General features: G+C 50.5%; 2 protein-coding genes across 3 annotated transcripts in view; one reads left to right on the top strand and one right to left on the bottom strand.

Annotated features, from left to right (window-relative positions):
- The window catches only part of LOC148662474 (uncharacterized), a 59,848-nt gene that overhangs the window by 32,386 nt on the left and 8,388 nt on the right, over positions 1-19,074 (top strand). The gene's annotated exons all lie outside the window — the stretch shown is intronic.
- LOC148662475 (uncharacterized) lies at positions 13-18,754 on the bottom strand. Its single transcript, XM_088633007.1, has 17 exons — positions 18,628-18,754; positions 15,299-15,351; positions 14,822-15,154; positions 14,205-14,477; positions 13,606-13,884; positions 13,224-13,514; positions 12,411-12,901; positions 11,325-11,498; positions 10,702-10,858; positions 9,574-9,764; positions 8,085-8,802; positions 7,723-7,852; positions 3,502-3,554; positions 3,025-3,357; positions 2,414-2,686; positions 1,851-2,135; positions 13-1,528 (listed from the first exon to the last, which is right to left on the bottom strand). The coding sequence occupies exons 2-17, from the start codon at positions 15,339-15,341 to the stop codon at positions 1,005-1,007; spliced, it is 4,548 nt and encodes a 1,515-aa protein (XP_088489133.1). The 5' UTR covers positions 15,342-15,351; positions 18,628-18,754; the 3' UTR covers positions 13-1,004.

Here is a 19,074-nt window from a genome sequence, read left to right as displayed (position 1 = left end):
CACACACCTGGATATTAAAAAGTAGTTTTATTTATTATAAATTGCTAAAACACCGACCTCCGAGAGATCAGCATTAGTAAAAACAATTCCTGAACTTTGTCATATGTAACCGGTACTGGTACAATGGAATTCTTACTTACAGAAAGTCTCTCGATTGTAAAGCAAGTGTAATACAATACAAATTTATATGCAACTTTTTATATAAAAGACCTATAAAATTTACAGAAGACTAAAATGAACAAATATACAATATATTGTAATATACAATAAAGTGTAATATATTGGCGTAATCAAATGCTACTTTAATTTCACATTTCTTTAAAATAAAATTAAAGCAAAAGATTGATTTTTATAAGTTTGATTTTCTAAAACAAAAAATTTAAAAAGTTAAATTAGAAACTATTCAGTGCAGCCCTAAGTCCTGCCCCTACTGCAGTGTAACTCTCAAGTTTGGCAGCAGCACATGAAGGAGTCCTGAGGGCAGGTTTTTGTCCAGATGCATCTTTACAGATCCAGCGCTGAGGGGCTCTGTCAGCAGGGCTGGGCCCAGTGGAACCAGCAGAGGGAAGGTCCCAGTCAGTACCCAGGAGCTGCCACTAGGGGGAGGCAGTGTGTCAGGGCTGCCTGGGTCCTGAGGCTCTCTTCCTGATCTCTTCCATGTTTTGTTCAAGGCAGACTGGTGGTCTTTGTTCAGCTCTGCAGCAGGCAGGAGAGGGGCCCCTCTGCGTGAGGGTGAGGTTCCTGTGGGGAGAGTCGCCCCTGGATGAAGATCAGGCTGGTGGAGGTGGGGAAGAGCTCTGTGGGTCCAGGGGGTCTCTCTCTGCCTGCGTCTTTGAAATACACACAAGCTGTACGGGAATAAAAACTTAGTTCTATTGCGCTGAAATGTGGAAGGAGCTCAAGTTCACCGTGCAAAGGCCGGTCTGGCTTCCTGCACTGTCTGACGGGGATGTCCGACAGCTGCACCAGTAACTTGGCCGGCTACACTGGCTGTGATGGTCAGGTCACTGATCTCCTCCATCAGACAGCAGAGCCTCTTCCAGACTCGACTGGTCTTCAGGGTCAGCTGGGGTCGACCCTCCACTGAGCTCCTGGACTGTCGATTCTTCTTCACCTGCAGGAGGCAGCTCACCATCATCCTCCTCAGATGGATATCCTGAGTCTCTCTTCTGCTCTGGGTCTTTCACAATAACTGTGCCTGAAGAGATTGCTGGAGTAACACTGGGAGAACTGGATCCACTGGGAACTGAAGCAGATTGGGGATTCACCACTGGAACAATCTCACTTCCTATACCATCGTCTTCCTCCATGCGCAGGGACACAGCATCACTGAGCCTCTCAGATCCCTCAAGGATTCCATTTTCTTTATGGATATTAATGTTGTTGCTTTCAGCTGGTATCATGTTTCTCTCCTCTCTCATCTTCCACCGTCTCTGACACACAACAGCACCCAGTGCAGCACCCATCAGCACAGCCACTATCGCAGTGATGACTGCAACCCTTACTTGCCATGACGCCCTCCTCATCTCTGAAAACACAAGAACAGAGACAGTCACACAGAGGGCAAACCCACAACAGCAGGAAGGAAAAGAAAAACTATCCAGCAGCCGCTGTGTGAGAGTGTTCTTGCTGCCCAGTTTCACATCCCAGCTCAGAGCCCGAGAAACACCAGGAGAGGAGCTGGAAAACTGCCGTCTCTGAAACACCAGCTGACACACTGGACCTGTGTGATCGGCTTCAAACCACAGGAGAAAATCAGCACAGAAACAGCTCAAGTATTGTTTCTTCATAAGAAGGTAAGTTCAGGTGGAGATCAGTTTAACTCAGATTGTCCTGTAATGAAGACTCACCTCCCTCAGTGACAGTGACGATCGCAGTGCTGATGGTGTTTCCCTGAAGGTCCCTCACTGTGTAGCTCCCCTGATCAGCTGGTGTGAGGGAGCGCAGTGTCAGAGAGCCGTCCTGCACCCACACTCTCTGCTCGTACCCGGGGCCAGGGAGCCCTGCGCTGCTCAGTAAGACTCTGGGAGACCGGGCAGATCCTGCAGGATCAAACAGCACCTCCACTGGAGCAGCAGTGTGGAGAGGGAGAGTCAGACTGTCTCCAGACTGCAGGGTGAGGACTTCTGATCGAGCTGAAATTCAAGGAAAGGAGCAGAGTGAAAGAATGATGCAGACAGCAATTCATCAGCTGTAAAGACTGCACTCACTCAGAGGAGACAGTATTGATCACATCTAAGTCTTGAGATTGAAGATAGTTTCAGAACAGCAACACTTGTTTAGAGTTTTAAGTTATAATATATACAAGTACTGTAATGAAAAATCCTTCAGTGTCAGGAAATCAATACCTAATCCAATACCACTGGTGAAAGAGTCACACTGTGCAAGTTCCCCACTGGAGCCCCAGTCTCACCTCCCACAGTGACGTGGACAGTGCTGATGGGGGTCCCCTGGGAGTCCTGCACTGTGTAAGTGCCCCCGTCTTCAGCTCTCACACTGGAGATCTTCAGCACCTGGTCTTGAACCTTCAGCCTGCTGGAGTCTGGGGTCACAGTGCTGTCGAGCACAGAGCACAGCCTGCGAGACCCTCCTCCCTCAGGCCTGAACCACAGCTCTACAGCCTGCTGTGTGCGCAGAGGGACACTGAGGGGGTCTCCACAGGAGAGACTGATGTTGTCCTCGTGTCCTACAGGAAGACATTGAGAAGTGATCGGTCAGCAACACCGGGCAAGTCACATGGTCATATCCCAGAATTCCCTGTCTGGTCTGAAGAGTGTATTCAGTCATATACCCCAACATCGTCTGAGTTGAGCCCTGGCTAAAATTCACCAGGGGTCCTGATCTGGGGTTTGGGATGAAGGAGAAGGAAGAAAAATGATAAACAGAAGATGCTGGTGCACCCTAGAGAACTGAGAGAGAAAACAGCTGTAGGTCAAGTTAGTCGACATGAGTCAGGAATCACTACACTGTAAACACCCGCTTCCCTCAAACTGCTCGGATCACAAGGGAGAGAAAGGAGATTACCTAGAACTGTGAGCTTCACATCTCCCAGGAATTTCCTGTTGCTCTTGTCATCCACAAATCGACACTCGTAGATATCTTGATCCGAGAATGTCACGTTATGAAGGATCAGGGAGAAATCTCCATCTCCGATCCTCTCTCTGGACAGCTCAGCTCTGTTCTCGAACCCTGGGCCAGTGCGGTTTAGCCCTCTGTTGAACTCCAGCACACGGTGCCTGGCGGTCTGCCACTGTATAATCTTCTTCTCCTCAGGAGTGAGTCTGTAGGAGCTCCCATCACAGGGCAGAGCGACAGTGTCCCCATAGAGCCCAGACACAGGGAGGAGAGCAGAGCACACTGGGAGACAGAGGACAGAGACAGAGAGACACTTCAGCTCCCTTAAAACACACAACAGTGAGACACAGCTCTCTGGAGGTGACTGTACCTGCTTGTGGACAGCATTTCTTCACAGGCGAGCGAACGACAACTCTGATCTCTTACCTTGAGAGCAAAACACCGTCAAGACAACACCCAGGACCGTCATGATGAGGGACCTGCAGTAAGATTGCAATATGAGTGAGGCAATTAAAGCTGAAAAGAAAACCGGTGTCCACTGTGGTTTAAATAACCAGTTAGGAAAAATACAAAGTAAGAATGTTCTTTGTAAGATGATGAAAAGACACCAGGATCCAGCTACAAGGAGTAAATTCTACAAATAAAAATGGATGTCATAATAATGCTCAATGCGTTCTTTCAACACTAGAACAACCAGGTAAACGTGCTCTCATTTATTTTCAGTGCCATGCAAAGGTATCCAAACCCTTTAAACGTTTCCAAAAGTTGCAGGATTACAAAACATACAAAACATACGCGCCCATCGTTTTCCAGTCAGTATGGGGGATGGCAAACAGAATAAGCAGTTATCTGCTGCCAAATATCGAGAAGTCAAAAACTGAAATATAGTGCTTGCAGACGTTTGCAGACCCCACACACATTGTCTTTCAAGGCACAGGAGGTGTGCACGAGCTCAGCACACTGGTTAGGAGTCATGGGACAGCGCCTGAGGACCCCAGATTCTGGCTGGGGTTGAGGTGGGGACGTTGACTTTTATTGACCGGTCCACTCGAGGACATTCGGCTCGTCTGTCTTGAGCCACACAGCCACGGTGAATGTGGTGTCACCGCCCTGCTCCCCAGCGCCGGATCTTCAGCAGACCCCCTCCCCAGTGCACGATGCTGCTTCTGTCATGCCTCACTGCAGGGACGTGGGCTGTGTCAGCCTAGCGTCACACACAGCTCCTCGAATGTGGGTCCAAAAAGCTCTATCTTGGTCTCATCCGGCTGCAGCACCTTTTCCCAAATCCTAGCTCAATCCCGCTTGTGCTGCAAGCTCCAGAGAGACTGTAAGAAGGTCTTACAACCCTCCCATACTGACCGGTGTTATTCTGAGACGCGCCTTGACTCCACTCTGAGCCCCTGAGCTCCGCGGGTCTGTCAGAGTGGCTGCCGGTCTCTCGGCGGTATTGCTCACAACCTGTTCCTCGGTCAGAGCCTGCGTTCCGAGCAATAGCCTTTTCCAGGCCCGGTCCGGGTGGTGTGACAGAGCCAGCGGTGCTCGCCGGGCTGCCCAAACGCTCTGGTATTTGTCCACTCCCTTTTCCTAATCTACTCATTCCTACCCTTCCGAAAAAAACGAGCTCATCCACCATCAGCTCGCGGTTTGAGAAGGACTTTGAATACCCATCCACTGGGTCGCACTGAGTCGCTTTGGAACGATACTAAACCACACCCTGAACTCGGACACCCACGAATAAACCTCCTTGTATCTTCAGTTTCTGGTTTCAAGACCTAGCACATATTTACCAACCCCTTTAAAAAACGAGCACGTCCACCATCAGCAAATATGAAATAAACCCGCCTCACAAAGGGGAGTTTTCAGTGTCCTGTCCCAAGAACACGGCTCTACTGAGGGACTTCACGCTGTTAAAAACAAGGGGTACAAGCACAGCCTGGGTGGCCTTTATTTCAGCGATGGCTCAAAAGTTTTGTTTTTTTTTCACGAGGACATAATCAGGTCTTAAATCTTGCGGTTATCGAGATGAAGCTAATTCAAAACAGGACAAAAGGCACCGGGCTTTATATATATATAATAAGACGTACACGTAGGATGATGAACAGATTTGTTTAGGGGTTCATGCTGTGTGTTTCCTGCCTGCAGGCTGGTTGTCCCCATCTGGGACAGTTGAAGGTTTCTGGAACGTGACGTTTAAAAAACCGGGGACAGAAAACCGCACTCAGAACGACAACGGTCGACCCTGGACTTGTCTCTCTCTATTTTCCAGGTGTCATGGTGGACAGCAGTGGACAGGAGGGAGACTTTCAGATTTTTCAGAATGAAGCCACTTTGTATTCCACTCTCTACATAACGTTTCCGGGAAACCTCTCTCGTCTCTCTGCGTTCATGAGTTTATTCTGGAGCTGTTCTGTGGTCTCCCCAGGTGCCCTGGCCCAGTGTGAGGGGTTCTGGGGAATATCCATCATCGCTTCCACTGCAAACTGGGAGTGCAGCCAGTCTGTCTCCTGCCCCAGGCCAGCAGACACACCTGCACCACCAGCACAGTCCTGAACCTCACTGAACTGCACCGGGTTCAAACCAGTTCACAAACACAAAGAGGCCTCAAACAGAAGATCTGAACAAACTCTGTGATGAGGAACTCCACTACAAGACAAGCCGGGAGATACAGGGATACTACCAGGCTGGGAGCAAGATCCATATCACCATCCAATTAAAATACACAAAGAACAGCAATTTCAGCTTTTAACACAGGTGTGGCCATATTCACTACGGTTCTTGTATCTATGTAGTAAACCAGTATGTGTGAGGCTGTGTGCAGACCTAGAAGAGAGATCAGTGCTGTAGATATTCACACTGTGAGGACTCAGAGATCTCTAGAAACCCTGCAGGTCTGTGTGTTACTGTAGTTTCTAACCCCAGTGGCTCAGAGAGAGCAGTGCTGTTGATATTCACACTGTGAGGATTCAGAGATCTCTAGAAACCCTGCAGGTCTGTGTGTTACTGTAGTTTCTAACCCCAGTGGCTCAGAGAGAGCAGTGCTGTTGATATTCACACTGTGAGGACTCCGAGATCTCTAGAAACCCTGCAGGTCTGTGTGTTACTGTAGTTTCTAACCCCAGTGGCTCAGAGAGAGCAGTGCTGTTGATATTCACACTGTGAGGATTCAGAGATCTCTAGAAACCCTGCAGGTCTGTGTGTTACTGTAGTTTCTAACCCCAGTGGCTCAGAGAGAGCAGTGCTGTTGATATTCACACTGTGAGGACTCAGAGATCTCTAGAAACCCTGCAGACCTGTGTGTAACTGTAGTTTCTAACCCCAGTGGCTCAGAGAGAGCAGTGCTGTTGATATTCACAATGTGAGGATTCAGAGATCTCTAGAAACCCTGCAGGTCTGTGTGCGTTACTGTAGTTTCTAACCCCAGTGGCTCAGAGAGATCAGTGCTGTTGATATTCACACTGTGAGGATTCAGAGATCTCTAGAAACCCTGCAGGTCTGTGTGTTACTGTAGTTTCTAACCCCAGTGGCTCAGAGAGAGCAGTGCTGTTGATATTCACACTGTGAGGATTCAGAGATCTCTAGAAACCCTGCAGGTCTGTGTGTTACTGTAGTTTCTAACCCCAGTGGCTCAGAGAGAGCAGTGCTGTTGATATTCACACTGTGAGGATTCAGAGATCTCTAGAAACCCTGCAGGTCTGTGTGTTACTGTAGTTTCTAACCCCAGTGGCTCAGAGAGAGCAGTGCTGTTGATATTCACACTGTGAGGATTCAGAGATCTCTAGAAACCCTGCAGGTCTGTGTGTTACTGTAGTTTCTAACCCCAGTGGCTCAGAGAGAGCAGTGCTGTTGATATTCACACTGTGAGGACTCAGAGATCTCTAGAAACCCTGCAGACCTGTGTGTAACTGTAGTTTCTAACCCCAGTGGCTCAGAGAGAGCAGTGCTGTTGATATTCACACTGTGAGGATTCAGAGATCTCTAGAAACCCTGCAGGTCTGTGTGTTACTGTAGTTTCTAACCCCAGTGGCTCAGAGAGAGCAGTGCTGTTGATATTCACACTGTGAGGATTCAGAGATCTCTAGAAACCCTGCAGGTCTGTGTGCGTTACTGTAGTTTCTAACCCCAGTGGCTCAGAGAGAGCAGTGCTGTAGATATTCACACTGTGAGGATTCAGAGATCTCTAGAAACCCTGCAGGTCTGTGTGTTACTGTAGTTTCTAACCCCAGTGGCTCAGAGAGAGCAGTGCTGTTGATATTCAGACTGTGAGGATTCAGAGATCTCTAGAAACCCCGCAAGTCTGTCTCCGTTTCTGCAGTTCATAACTTCCTGTCAAAGCTGCCGAAGTGAAAGCTGTGAAAACATTCACACATCACTTAAATCACAACGCAGGCGTTTTCATATCCCTAAGGGTCTTCGTAAAAAGGCTACTGACGTTCCAAAATGAGCTGTTTTTTACAACAGAAAAAAAAACAGCTTTACCTGTGATTGCTCCAGATCAAGTGCTTGATGAGCTAATGGAGATCACGTTCCATCCAAAGTGAAAGTAATTTTCAGGTGACTTAGACCTCCCTCGTTTCTCTACCTTCTTTTGACAGCCTGAAGCAGGTCGCAGACGATTAAAGTCCTGTCATGTCGCTAGACGACACGAACCCAACGCAATATCCACGCAAAGCCTGCGGATCCCAACCCGAACTGGGACGCGGCTCATCAGCGAACAGGGGGGCGGTCCTTCTCTTCCGGGGGAGCAGGGAGGATGTGACGTCACCCAGGCCGTCACATCCTGCAACCCGCAGTTGTCAAGCGTGGGGAAAGACACTTCACACGAGAACGCGAGTGTAGCGCCCTCGCCAGACGGTTTTGGGGGCCCCCCTTAGCTAAGCGCCCGCAAGGCAGGCTGGGAGCAGCACCCGAGTGAGCGGGACTTGGGGGGACCGGACTGTATAAACGTCTGGGAGTGGCTCTCTCCCCTCGGGGTTCTGGGAATAGTGTGGGTAAGATCAAGTGGGCCTGGCTTGTCTCCCAAGGGGTCTGGGAGGCGATCGGAGCTTCCCGGAGAGAGCTGGTCTCGCCCTGGGTCGAGCCCTTCGGGTTGAGGCCAGGCAGCCGCTGAGCTGGGTGCTGTCCGCTCCCTCCTCTCCCTCCTCTCTCCCGCCTCTTGGCTTCCAGGCTGGGAGTAGGAGCTCGTGGCCTGGCTGCCGCTGTCTCCTGGAGACTCGGAAGAGCTGTCCGCTCCCTCCTCTCCCTCCTCTCTCCCGCCTCTTGGCCGGGCCCGGGTGCGTGCAGGCTGGCCCACAGCGCTCGTCTCCCTCCTCGAGCCCAGCGAAGGCTCTTCTCCGAGCGCCTGCGCCTAGCTGGGCTCACCCCCCGAGGACACAGGCCAGGGGGCTCCTTCTGCTGCTCCAGAAACCTGGAGAAGACCTCTGCTTGGCAGGCAGAAGATGGCAGAAGGGAAGCGTCTCCAGCCCCACTGGAGGAAGGCAGGGGAGGAAGTGAGGGAGACGGACCAGAGGGCCGAACGACCCCTGCGGGCCAAGGGAGCTGGTAGAGGCCCGCCCGGGGAGGGACGCCAACGAGGGGGCCCAGCCCCGGGATGGGAGGGGCTGAGTTCGGCATCTGGAGCGGCAAGGGCCAGTACACCAGCGCCCACCGGCTCGGTTCACCATCGGAGCCTCTTCCTCGTCTGCCCCAGACAGGAGATGCAGGAAGTCCGGCCGCACAGCTGCGGGGGTTCTGGGAAGGGACGAACCGTGGAGAGGCAGGAGAGCGAAAACAGACCCTCTGCGTAGCGGCGAGACGGGGGTTAGCCCGGGCTCAGCTGGTCAGGAAGTGCCGTATAGAAACCTGTGCCCTCAGGCCAAGGACAGGAGCGACCTGGTGCTCGGCGGGTCTCTGGACATCCGAACCTCAACGCTGAGCCAGGAGCAGAGCAGAAGCAGGAAGTTAGCAGGCTCCACAACAAGACACACCAGAGAGACAGGAATAATGACAGGGCACCAGGAACAGGACAGAAGCAGAGCGCCCTCTAGGTGTGCTGGGCGGGACAGCAGTGACATCGTGAGGTGTCACAGCTGCACCGAGGACGGAGGGACACACGGCGATGGACCTCCATCGGAAGGCCACCAGCAGAAACGCGTCGGGGGGGAGAAGCGTTCCTGGAAATGGGGGGGGGAGGGAGGGAAGAGAGGAGCCTTCCGGAGACGGTGGCAGAGAGCACCCTGGCCTCGGACGAGGATGACCGCAGGGCCACCCTCGAGGCGGAGCTGATGGCAGGGCTGGACCTGACCAGCGTCTTCGGTTCTCGGTCCCGGGCAAGACCTGGAGTATTCTCCCCCCGGCTCCCAACGACAGGAGGCACGTCGGTGCCTCAGAGGGACACTTCCTGTCGGGGTAAAAGCTCAGGGGACGAGGACTGTGCGACTCGGTCCCCAACCGGCTGCTGGACTTCCTAATCGAGAGGCCACCGGTGGTGCGGACAGGTGATAAGACATCAACGCCACTCACCCTGAGCACTGGCGCCCCACAGGGCTGCTGCCTGAGCCCCAGGATGTACTCCCAGCTGACACCACTACAATAGGCCTGATCCGCGATGAGGACGAGTCCACTCACCGGGGTGAAGTCGTACCGCTGCGGAGGTGGTGTCACAGCACTAACCTGGACTCGAACCCGAGTGAAACAAAAGAGCCAAGAGCGGGCTGTCAGAGACACAGGCCGCACGCTCACGGCCCACTCAGTACTGATGGAACGGAAGTGGGAACAGTCACCAGCTCTAGGTTTTTGGGAATTCACATCTCTAGAGGTCTAACCTGGACTGCGCACACGGACTCTATCTTGAAGAGGGCTCAACAGCACCTCTATTTCCTGAGGTGCCTCAGCCGATGGGGGGCGCCAGTACCCCGTGTTGGTGAACTTCTACCGCTGCACCAACGGGATCACCGTGTGGTACGGCAACACCTCTTCTCGAGAGAGGAAGGCACTGCAGAGAATGGTCAACATGGCCCAGAAGATCATCGGCTGCAGTCTCACCGAGATTAAACAGCTCTATGAGGACCGCTGCCGTGGTAGAATTCTGGCCATCACAGAGGACAGTCACCACCCCGGGCATGAGCTCTTCACCCCACTGCCCTCAGGCAAGAGATATAAGAGCATACGGACACTGACCACCAGATTCCTCAATAGCTTCTATCCACAAGCAGTGCGATAGGCGAACACATTTGGCCAGGCCCCTTGGACCACACCTACACCTCATTATGATTTCTTATTTATTGCACATCTTGGGGGGGTGGAGGGGATCCCCATTACCTGTAAAGCGCTTTGAGTGGAGTGTCCAGAAAAGCGCTATATGAGTGTAAGACATTATTATTATTAATTATAATCTGCAGTCATTGTTTACATGCAAACTGTTTACTTGTTTACTTGTGACTTGTCTGCTGTTGGTCTGGATGTTGTCTTGATGCACTGTCTGCACTTTGTTTTTACAATCGAGAGACTTTCTGCCAGTAAGAATTGCCTTGTCCCAGTACGTGTACTGGTTCCATATGGCAATACAGTTCAAGTTCAAGGGTAAGAAGTGAAGGAGCGGAGTCAGACATTCCCCTGACGCACCACGAGCGTGAAGATGACCTTCCTTACCCCCGGAGTCAGGGCTGAGAGACCCGGGGCAGAGACCGGCACTCTCCCGCTCCTTGGCCTCCGTGCCGTTCCCAGGGCGTCTCCCGCAGGAAGCCCAGCTGAGGGATGAAACCGACCAGCGGGTGTCCTCCGGGGAAGAGTCACGCTGGTGGGAACCCTCCTCGGACAGGCGGAGACGGCCAGTTCAAACAGCTGTCTCACCTCTACTCTCCCTCCTGTCTCGGCTCTTACTGGGTGAAGGTGCTGCTTCCCGGACTCACAGACGTGATCCTTCACACGTCTTCAAACATCGTAGGTGTAAGACTCTACACATTCTTGTTTCACCCCATCACGTAGTTTCTGCTCAACCATTCGCCCAATTCTGCCCGCCGCTTTATGCCAACACTCCCCTCTAGTGGTCAGTGGCTGTAATGATCACAGAGAGGTGAAGGATCAGAGCTGAGGCCTGGAGTCAGTGTCTTACCCAGTAGGAGCCGAGACAGGTCCAAGTGGAGATGATGTGAAGATCTGACCAGCGTCTCCACTTCCCAGCCTGAGCTGGCAGGAACCCAGACTGGTCCTGGGCTGGAGAGTCACTACCAGCAGGGTATTTACTCAGCGTGATCTCCCCCTGACAGCCTGACCTGCCCCTCTCCCTGGAGCCTGAGGTCACTCTGAGCTGGCAGGAACCCAGACTGGTCCTGGGCTGGAGAGTCACTACCAGCAGGGTATTTACTCAGCGTGATCTCCCCCTGACAGCCTGAACTGCCCCTCTCCCTGGAGCCTGAGGTCACTCTGAGCCGACAGCTGGACTGTACCTGAACATTCAGAAACTGGGACAGGACCTTCCCAGAGGACTTCATGGCTACTAGGAACCAATCAGAGCGCACACACCTAGATATAAAAAAGTAATTTTATTTATTATAAATTGCTAAAACACCGATCTCGGAGAGGTCAGCATTAGTAAAAACAATACAATTGTATATGTAACTTTTTATATAAAAATCATTTGTTCATTTTAATCTTGTGTAAATATATACAATATAAATATACAAGTAATGTATCTATAAGCCTAATCAAATACTATTTTAATTTCAAATTTCTTTAAAATAAAATTAAAGCAAAATATTGATTTTTATAAGTTTCATTTTTTAAAACAAGTGGATTAAAAAGTTAAATTAGAAACTATTCAGTGCAGTCCTACATCCTGCCCCTACTGCAGTGTAACTTTCAAGTTTGGCAGCAGCACATGAAGGTGTCCTGAGGGCAGGTTTTTGTCCAGATGCATCTTTACAGATCCAGCGCTGAGGGGCTCTGTCAGCAGGGCTGGGCCCAGTGGAACCAGCAGAGGGAAGGTCCCAGTCAGTACCCAGGAGCTGCCACTAGGGGGAGGCAGTGTGTCAGGGCTGCCTGGGTCCTGAGGCTCTCTTCCTGATCTCTTCCATGTTTTGTTCAAGGCAGACTGGTGGTCTTTGTTCAGCTCTGGAGCAGGCAGGAGAGGGGCCCCTCTGTGTGAGGGTGAGGCTCCTGTGGGGAGAGTCGCCCCTGGATGAAGATCAGGCTGGTGGAGGTGGGGAAGAGCTCTGTGGGTCCAGGGGGTCTCTCTCTGATCAGTCTGTATCCCCAGTACAGCAGGAGAGCTGGGAGTCCCTTCACCTTGACAAGAGGAGTGATGTCCCCACTGTGACGTCAGCAGCTCTCGTCCTGGGCTTGGCAGGGTCTCAGTGTCAATGATCTCCTCCATCAGACAGCAGAGCCTCTTCCAGACTCGACTGGTCTTCAGGGTCAGCTGGGGTCGACCCTCCACTGAGCTCCTGGACTGTCGATTCTTCTTCACCTGCAGGAGGCTGCTCACCATCATCCTCCTCAGATGGATATCCTGAGTCTGTCTTCTGCTCTGGGTCTTTCACACTAACAGTGCCAGAGGAGATTCCTGCAGTAACACTGGGAGAACTGGATCCACTGGGAACAATCTTAATTTCTATACCATAGTCTTCCTCCATGCGCAGGGACACAGCATCACTGAACTTCTCAGATCCCTCAAGGATTCCATTTTCTTTATGGATATTAATATTGTTGCTTTCAGCTGGTATCATGTTTCTCTCCTCTCTCATCTTCCACCGTCTCTGACACACAACAGCACCCAGTGCAGCACCCATCAGCACAGCCACTATCGCAGTGATGACTGCAACCCTTACTTGCCATGACGCCCTCCTCATCTCTGAAAACACAAGAACAGAGACAGTCACACAGAGAGCAAACCCACAACAGCAGGAAGGAAAAGAAAAACTATCCAGCAGCCGCTGTGTGAGAGTGTTCTTGCTGCCCAGTTTCACATCCCAGCTCAGAGCCCGAGAAACACCAGGAGAGGAGCTGGAAAACTGCCGTCTCTGAAACACCAGCTGACACACTGGACCTGTGTGATCGGCTTCAAACCACAGGAGAAAATCAGCACTGAAACAGCTCAAGTATTGTTTCTTCATAAGCAGGTAAGTTCAGGTGGAGATCAGTTTAACTCAGTTTGTCCTGTAATGAAGACTCACCTCCCCCAGTGACAGTGACGATCGCAGTGCTGATGGTGTTTCCCTGAAGGTCCCTCACTGTGTAGCTCCCCTGATCAGACGCCCTCAGCTCCTGCAGCCTCAGCTCCTGATTGTCCACTGACACTCTGTCTCTGTACTGGGGGACACAGCTGGCTGTGCTGCTCTGGACAGAACACACTGAGGTCCAGTTTCCACCTCCTGCAGGGTCAAACAGCACCTCCACTGGGTCTCCAGTGAACAGGGGGACAGACAGAGAGGCTCCAGCCTGCAGGGTGACAGTGTCTCTGCGAGCTGGAAGACAATCAGGACAGAGAGCGATATCAGAACCCCCCTCTGTCAGGAGTGGAGACCCCTCTAGTCCCCCTGCTGTAGACCTGCTCACCCTCCACAGAGACGATCACAGTGCTGATGGTGTTTCCCTGAAGGTCCCTCACTGTGTAGCTCCCCTGATCAGCTGGTGTGAGGGAGCGCAGTGTCAGAGAGCCGTCCTGCACCCACACTCTCTGCTCGTACCCGGGGCCAGGGAGCCCTGCGCTGCTCAGTAAGACTCTGGGAGACTGGGCAGATCCTGCAGGGTCAAACAGCACCTCCACTGGAGCAGCAGTGTGGAGAGGGAGAGTCAGACTGTCTCCAGACTGCAGGGTGAGGACTTCTGATCGAGCTGAAATTCAAGGAAAGGAGCAGAGTGAAAATGATGCAGACAGCAATTCATCAGCTGTAAAGACTGCACTCACTCAGAGGAGACAGTATTGATCACATCTAAGTCTTGAGATTGAAGATAGTTTCAGAACAGCAACACTGATTTAGAGTTTTGTTTAATTTAAAATATTAAATTACTATAATTGCAACTTTAATGACAACTTTAAATATCAGGAAATCAATACCTAATCACATTTAGCTCCTATTGACCCCACACATCAGGGAGTGACACTGGTGAAAGAGTCACACTGTGCAAGTTCCCCACTGGAGCCCCACTCTCACCTCCCACAGTGACGTGGACAGTGCTGATGGGGGTCCCCTGGGAGTCCTGCACTGTGTAAGTGCCCCCGTCTTCAGCTCTCACACTGGAGATCTTCAGCACCTGGTCTTGAACCTTCAGCCTGCTGGAGTCTGGGGTCACAGTGCTGTCGAGCACAGAGCACAGCCTGCGAGACTCTCCCCCCTCAGGCCTGAACCACAGCTCTACAGCCTGCTGTGTGCGCAGAGGGACACTGAGGGGGTCTCCCCAGGAGAGACTGATGTTGTCCTCGTGTCCTACAGGAAGACATTGACAAGGGAGCGGTCAGCAACACCAGGCAAGTCACATGGTTGTGTCCCAGAATTCCCTGGGACACAACCATGTGAAGAGTGAATTCAGTCATATACCCCAACATCGTCTGAGTTGAGCCCTGGCTAAAATTCACCAGGGGTCCTGATCTGGGGTTTGGGATGAAGGAGAAGGAAGAAAAATGATAAACAGAAGATGCTGGTGCACCCTGGAGAACTGAGAGAGAAAACAGCTGTAGGTCAGGTTAGTCGACACGAGTCAGGAATCACTACACTGTAAACACCCGATTCCCTCAAACTGCTCGGATCACAAGGGAGAGAAAGGAGATTACCTAGAACTGTGAGCTTCACATCTCCCAGGAATTTCCTGTAGCTGTTGTCATCCACAATTCGACACTCGTAGATATCTTGATCCGAGAACGTCACTTTAGGAAGGATCAGAGAGAAATCTCCATCTTTGATCCTCTCTCTGGACAGCTCAGCTCTGTTCTCGAACCCTGGGTAAGTGTGGATATGTCCTCTGTTGAACTCCAGCACATGGCGGTCAGCTGTCTCCCACTGGATAATCTTCTTCTCCTCGAGAATGTGTCTGTAGGAGCTCCCATCACAGGGCAGAGCGACTGTGTCCCCATAGAGCACAGACACAGGGAGGAGAGCAGAGCACACTGGGAGACAGAGGACAGAGACAGAGAGACACTTCAGCTCCCTTAAAACACACAACAGCGAGACACAGCTCTCTGGACGAGACTGTACCTGCTTGTGGACAGCATTTCTTCACAGGCAAGCGAACGATAACTCTGATCTCTTACCTTGAGAGCAAAACACCGTCAGGACAACACCCAGGACCGTCATGACGAGGGACCTGCAGTAAGATTGCAATATGAGTGAGGCAATTCAAGCTGAAAAGAAAACCAGTGTTCACTGTGGTTTAAATAACCAGTTAGGAAAAATACAAAGTAAGAATGTTCTTTGTAAGATGATGAAAAGACACCAGGATCCAGCTACAAGGAGCACAGTAACTTGAACACATACAATGTAAAATGTTGTTTCACACTAGAACAGCAAGATAAACATGCACACATTTTCACTTACAGTGCCTTGCACAAGTATCCAGACCCTTTAAAAGTTTACTAATGTTGCTGGATTACAAAAGACATATTTTTCCAATCAGTGTTTGGACTGCAAACAGTCTGCATTTAAAGATAAAACCAGTTATCAGCTGACAAATATCGTCACGTCAAAACCTGAAATACAGCGCTTGCAGGAGTATTCAGACCCCACTCATTAATATTCGGTGGACCGACCTTTTACCACAACAACAGCTTTAAGTCCTTTAGGGTACAGTAGGTGTCTGCCAGTTTACCACACTGGTTCGGAGTGAGCTCCGGCAGTATGACCGTAATGACCACAATACGAGCTCTCACAATCTGGAGTACCAGATAGACTTCACGCACTGATCTCACCCAGAACACTGCGCTGATACGACAGTTTCACGGAATAATCTTCTCACCTGAAGAGCTTTCAGATGAAAGCTACTCCTTGATAAAACGCTTACTTGACCCCGGGCTCTGCCTAAACTCGCTCCGCTTTGATGGAAGACGAATTTCGCCTAAGTGTGAACTAACCGGGGACAGAGGAGCAACAGCTCTCGGATCTCTCCCCCGCTCGTAACAGTGTAAAATAAGCTTAATGCTGGTACAGCTGGGCCCTGCTTACCGCAGAACAATAGGGGGCTTCTTATCTTGTTGCGATTGCATGTGTAAGCTTGTCTTAAGGGGAGCCGGGTTTTAGAACTGGGTACAGCTGCTCACAGCTGCCTTAGAGAGCATTACAAACTCCCATTAACGCACTGGGCAACTTCCGTCTTTAATAGGGGCGGGGGCAGTCACTCCGCCTCACTGACGAGTTACATTATAAAGTTAACCATGCCGTCTTCCCCGGTCTCAAACTTTTACTATAACCTCACACGCTTAAACAACAGAATGGTCTCTCATATTACTACAACACACTTTTCACCCAGCGACTCGACACGACACGACACGACTCGCAAACGGAGGTCTATCTTAATCTGTGACAACCCGCAGCCCCTGAAAATACACTTTAAAACAAATCTACACGCTTAATCCTTAAACTGAAGCGGTGACCGCGGCAAACGAAACTCCAGACCTTTTAAAAAAGAAGCTCATTACTTCGGGTTCACGGCTCTTACCTACGAAATCAGACAAACACCTCGGGGGGTTTGCCGAGATGTGTGCAGGTCGGGCTACAGCAGGCTGGTATAGAGACGGTACTCCCTCTGGTTGGTTACTCGTGTAAAACGCTGGGAATCTCCTTCGCTGAAGATCCGCACCCGGGACAGACCTCGACTCGCCTTCCTGAGCCCAGAGACCCAGAGACCGGCCGGGTACTGGAGTACTGGAGTCAGACACTGTTACCCTGTGTCACTGAACAGACACACTGCTGGGCTGTAACACCCTCAACTGGAGGGACCAGCTGGGAACATTGACTAACACCCCCCTCCCCTAGACTAGCCAATCACAATGTAGTTTCAATGCGGAACAGGACGCGCCCACCAATCAGCTTAATTTCAGGCTTAACAAGGGGAGGGGCGGTGGGTACAATAGGAGTGGTTCACCTCTCACTAAACAGAGACACACTGCTAGACGTAACAATCTCAAGGGGAGGAGTTCGAATTCAGTCAGAGTGACGTGCTGATGGTGTTTCCCTGAAGGTTTTATTTAAACACCCCCCAAAAAAAGAGGAGACAGAATAGTGAAATATATACAGAGATAGACACTTCACAGCCAGGGGAATTCACAATTGTGAAAACTAAAAGCTATACTTTTACATATTTCCCACTGTATTTCTCGCCTGTTGATTCTTTAAATTTCTAATAGAATTTAAATCAAAAAGGAATTAAACTTTAAAAGCATTAATAGAGGGAGCAGTATTAGACAATTTAGATTTGTTGGTTAAGTATTCACCTGTCGATTTAACAGGATAAAAATCTGTGAGCGATCTTAAATGAAATTTCTTTAACTTTATTTGTAAGACCATATTTATCAGGAATTGACCACACTAATTTCCTATTTCTAAACATAGCATTCCAAAAGGAGATACAAGAGGGTATATCACGACTTGCACAAGTTTCTAATATAATCATTATTGTATTTTTTATATCTATTCCATCCAACAATGAATTATTAAATTATCGGAAGATAATCTATTGGCAAGGCCGAAACTACCTCTTAAACAGCCTCACCACTTTCTCGGGAACAGTATCAAAGACCATAGCGTGTTCTCGGAGAGTAATAGGAATCTTATTTTCCATCAGCTCAGTAAACAATCTGCCCTCTTCATGTAACAATTGGGCCACTAGACAGTTGGTGAGCCGGCTCGCCCAACGCACAATGGTGGTGCGTTACATGCGTTTTCATTTCCAAGAGAGGCTGTACCGGGAGCTCCACATGATTCAGAGTTTAATAATAAAGGAAACGTTGATGTTGAGGTCTCTGGCGTTACGGGTTTTAAAAACTGCATTTTCTTTTAATTAGGAAACATGTCTTTGTTTAACACGGGCGACGTCATCAGAGCTGCGTTGTGTCACTGGGTGTGCAGGAAACTACAGTAGAAGCGAAAGTCAGATTGGAGACTTTGTGGACATGTGATATAAATCAAACCTCAGCGGCTCGCTAGGGGGCGTTCTGAGCCGAGCCGCTCTTGAATGGAGCGACACCGTTTATTTTTGTTTCCTGTGTAGCTTGTACAAAACCGGATTTATATTTCATTTAGACACGCAGAAACAACACCGGTATATACTAAAACACAAAGTGACTACAGATGAGTTCTGAGACCGCATCCCCAGTTTAAACCCCATCCCCCTTCAGGGCGGAGTGGTGGCTCTGTGGCTCAGGATCAGCAAGGCCCTTCACCCCAGCTGTTCCAGGGGTGCTGTATAAATGGCTGACCCTGCGCTCTGACCCCCAGCTTCTCTCCCTGTCTGTGTGTCTCCTGGAGAGCAAGCTGAGGTCTGTGAAAAGACACATTCCTCATGCAAGACATTGTATAGGGCTAATAAAGAAACATTATAAACTTCAAGTTCTTCACAAACCTTTTCCAGCTTTAAAAGGTTACTTACCGCAAACGTGAAGAACAGACGGGCGATGAAAGACGGGGAAAAATAACCGGAAAGGAGAGCCCAGATAAAAAAAGTGTTCTTGTTCTGGAGTGAGAGCCGTGACCCGCTCTGTCTCTCTGCCTCTCTGGACGGGCCGCGGCGGTGCTGCTGGCAGATCCCGGCGACGAGGGGAGAAACACAGCGCCGTGTCTGACTCCACGAGTCTGAGTCCACGTGTCCGTCCTCACAGAACCCGCCCTCGGTACAACGTGTTTGTGTGCTCTTGCTTTCAGCTCCAAAGGGTACCAGTTAGTCCAAAATGTGATTTACAGAAATGTACAGGGTTCAGTCACGCCTACAGCACGAATGAACCAATGAACTGCAAGAGACTGAGCACTGTCCACCCCTCCAGTCGGCTAACTGAGTCCGCAGCAGCTGGTGTCTCATTCCCCGGATGTGTTGCTGCCG

The sequence above is a fragment of the Lepisosteus platostomus genome, chromosome 5 (assembly GCF_059453375.1).
Source record: "Lepisosteus platostomus isolate fLepPlt1 chromosome 5, fLepPlt1.hap1, whole genome shotgun sequence".
Lineage (NCBI taxonomy): Eukaryota > Metazoa > Chordata > Actinopteri > Semionotiformes > Lepisosteidae > Lepisosteus > Lepisosteus platostomus.
Note: the sequence above shows the minus strand (reverse complement) of the source record. Positions and strands in the feature narration are given on the sequence as shown.

Coding starts and splice junctions, on each gene's coding strand:
- LOC148662475 (XM_088633007.1), bottom strand. CDS start 15,341: ATGACGGTCCTGGGTGTTGTCCTGACGGTGTTTTGCTCTCAAG. Junction 2,687..3,024: donor TGTGAAGCTCACAGTTCTAG/GTAATCTCCTTT, acceptor GTCTTCCTGTAG/GACACGAGGACAACATCAGT. Junction 1,529..1,850: donor CGTCACTGTCACTGAGGGAG/GTGAGTCTTCAT, acceptor TTGTGTTTTCAG/AGATGAGGAGGGCGTCATGG.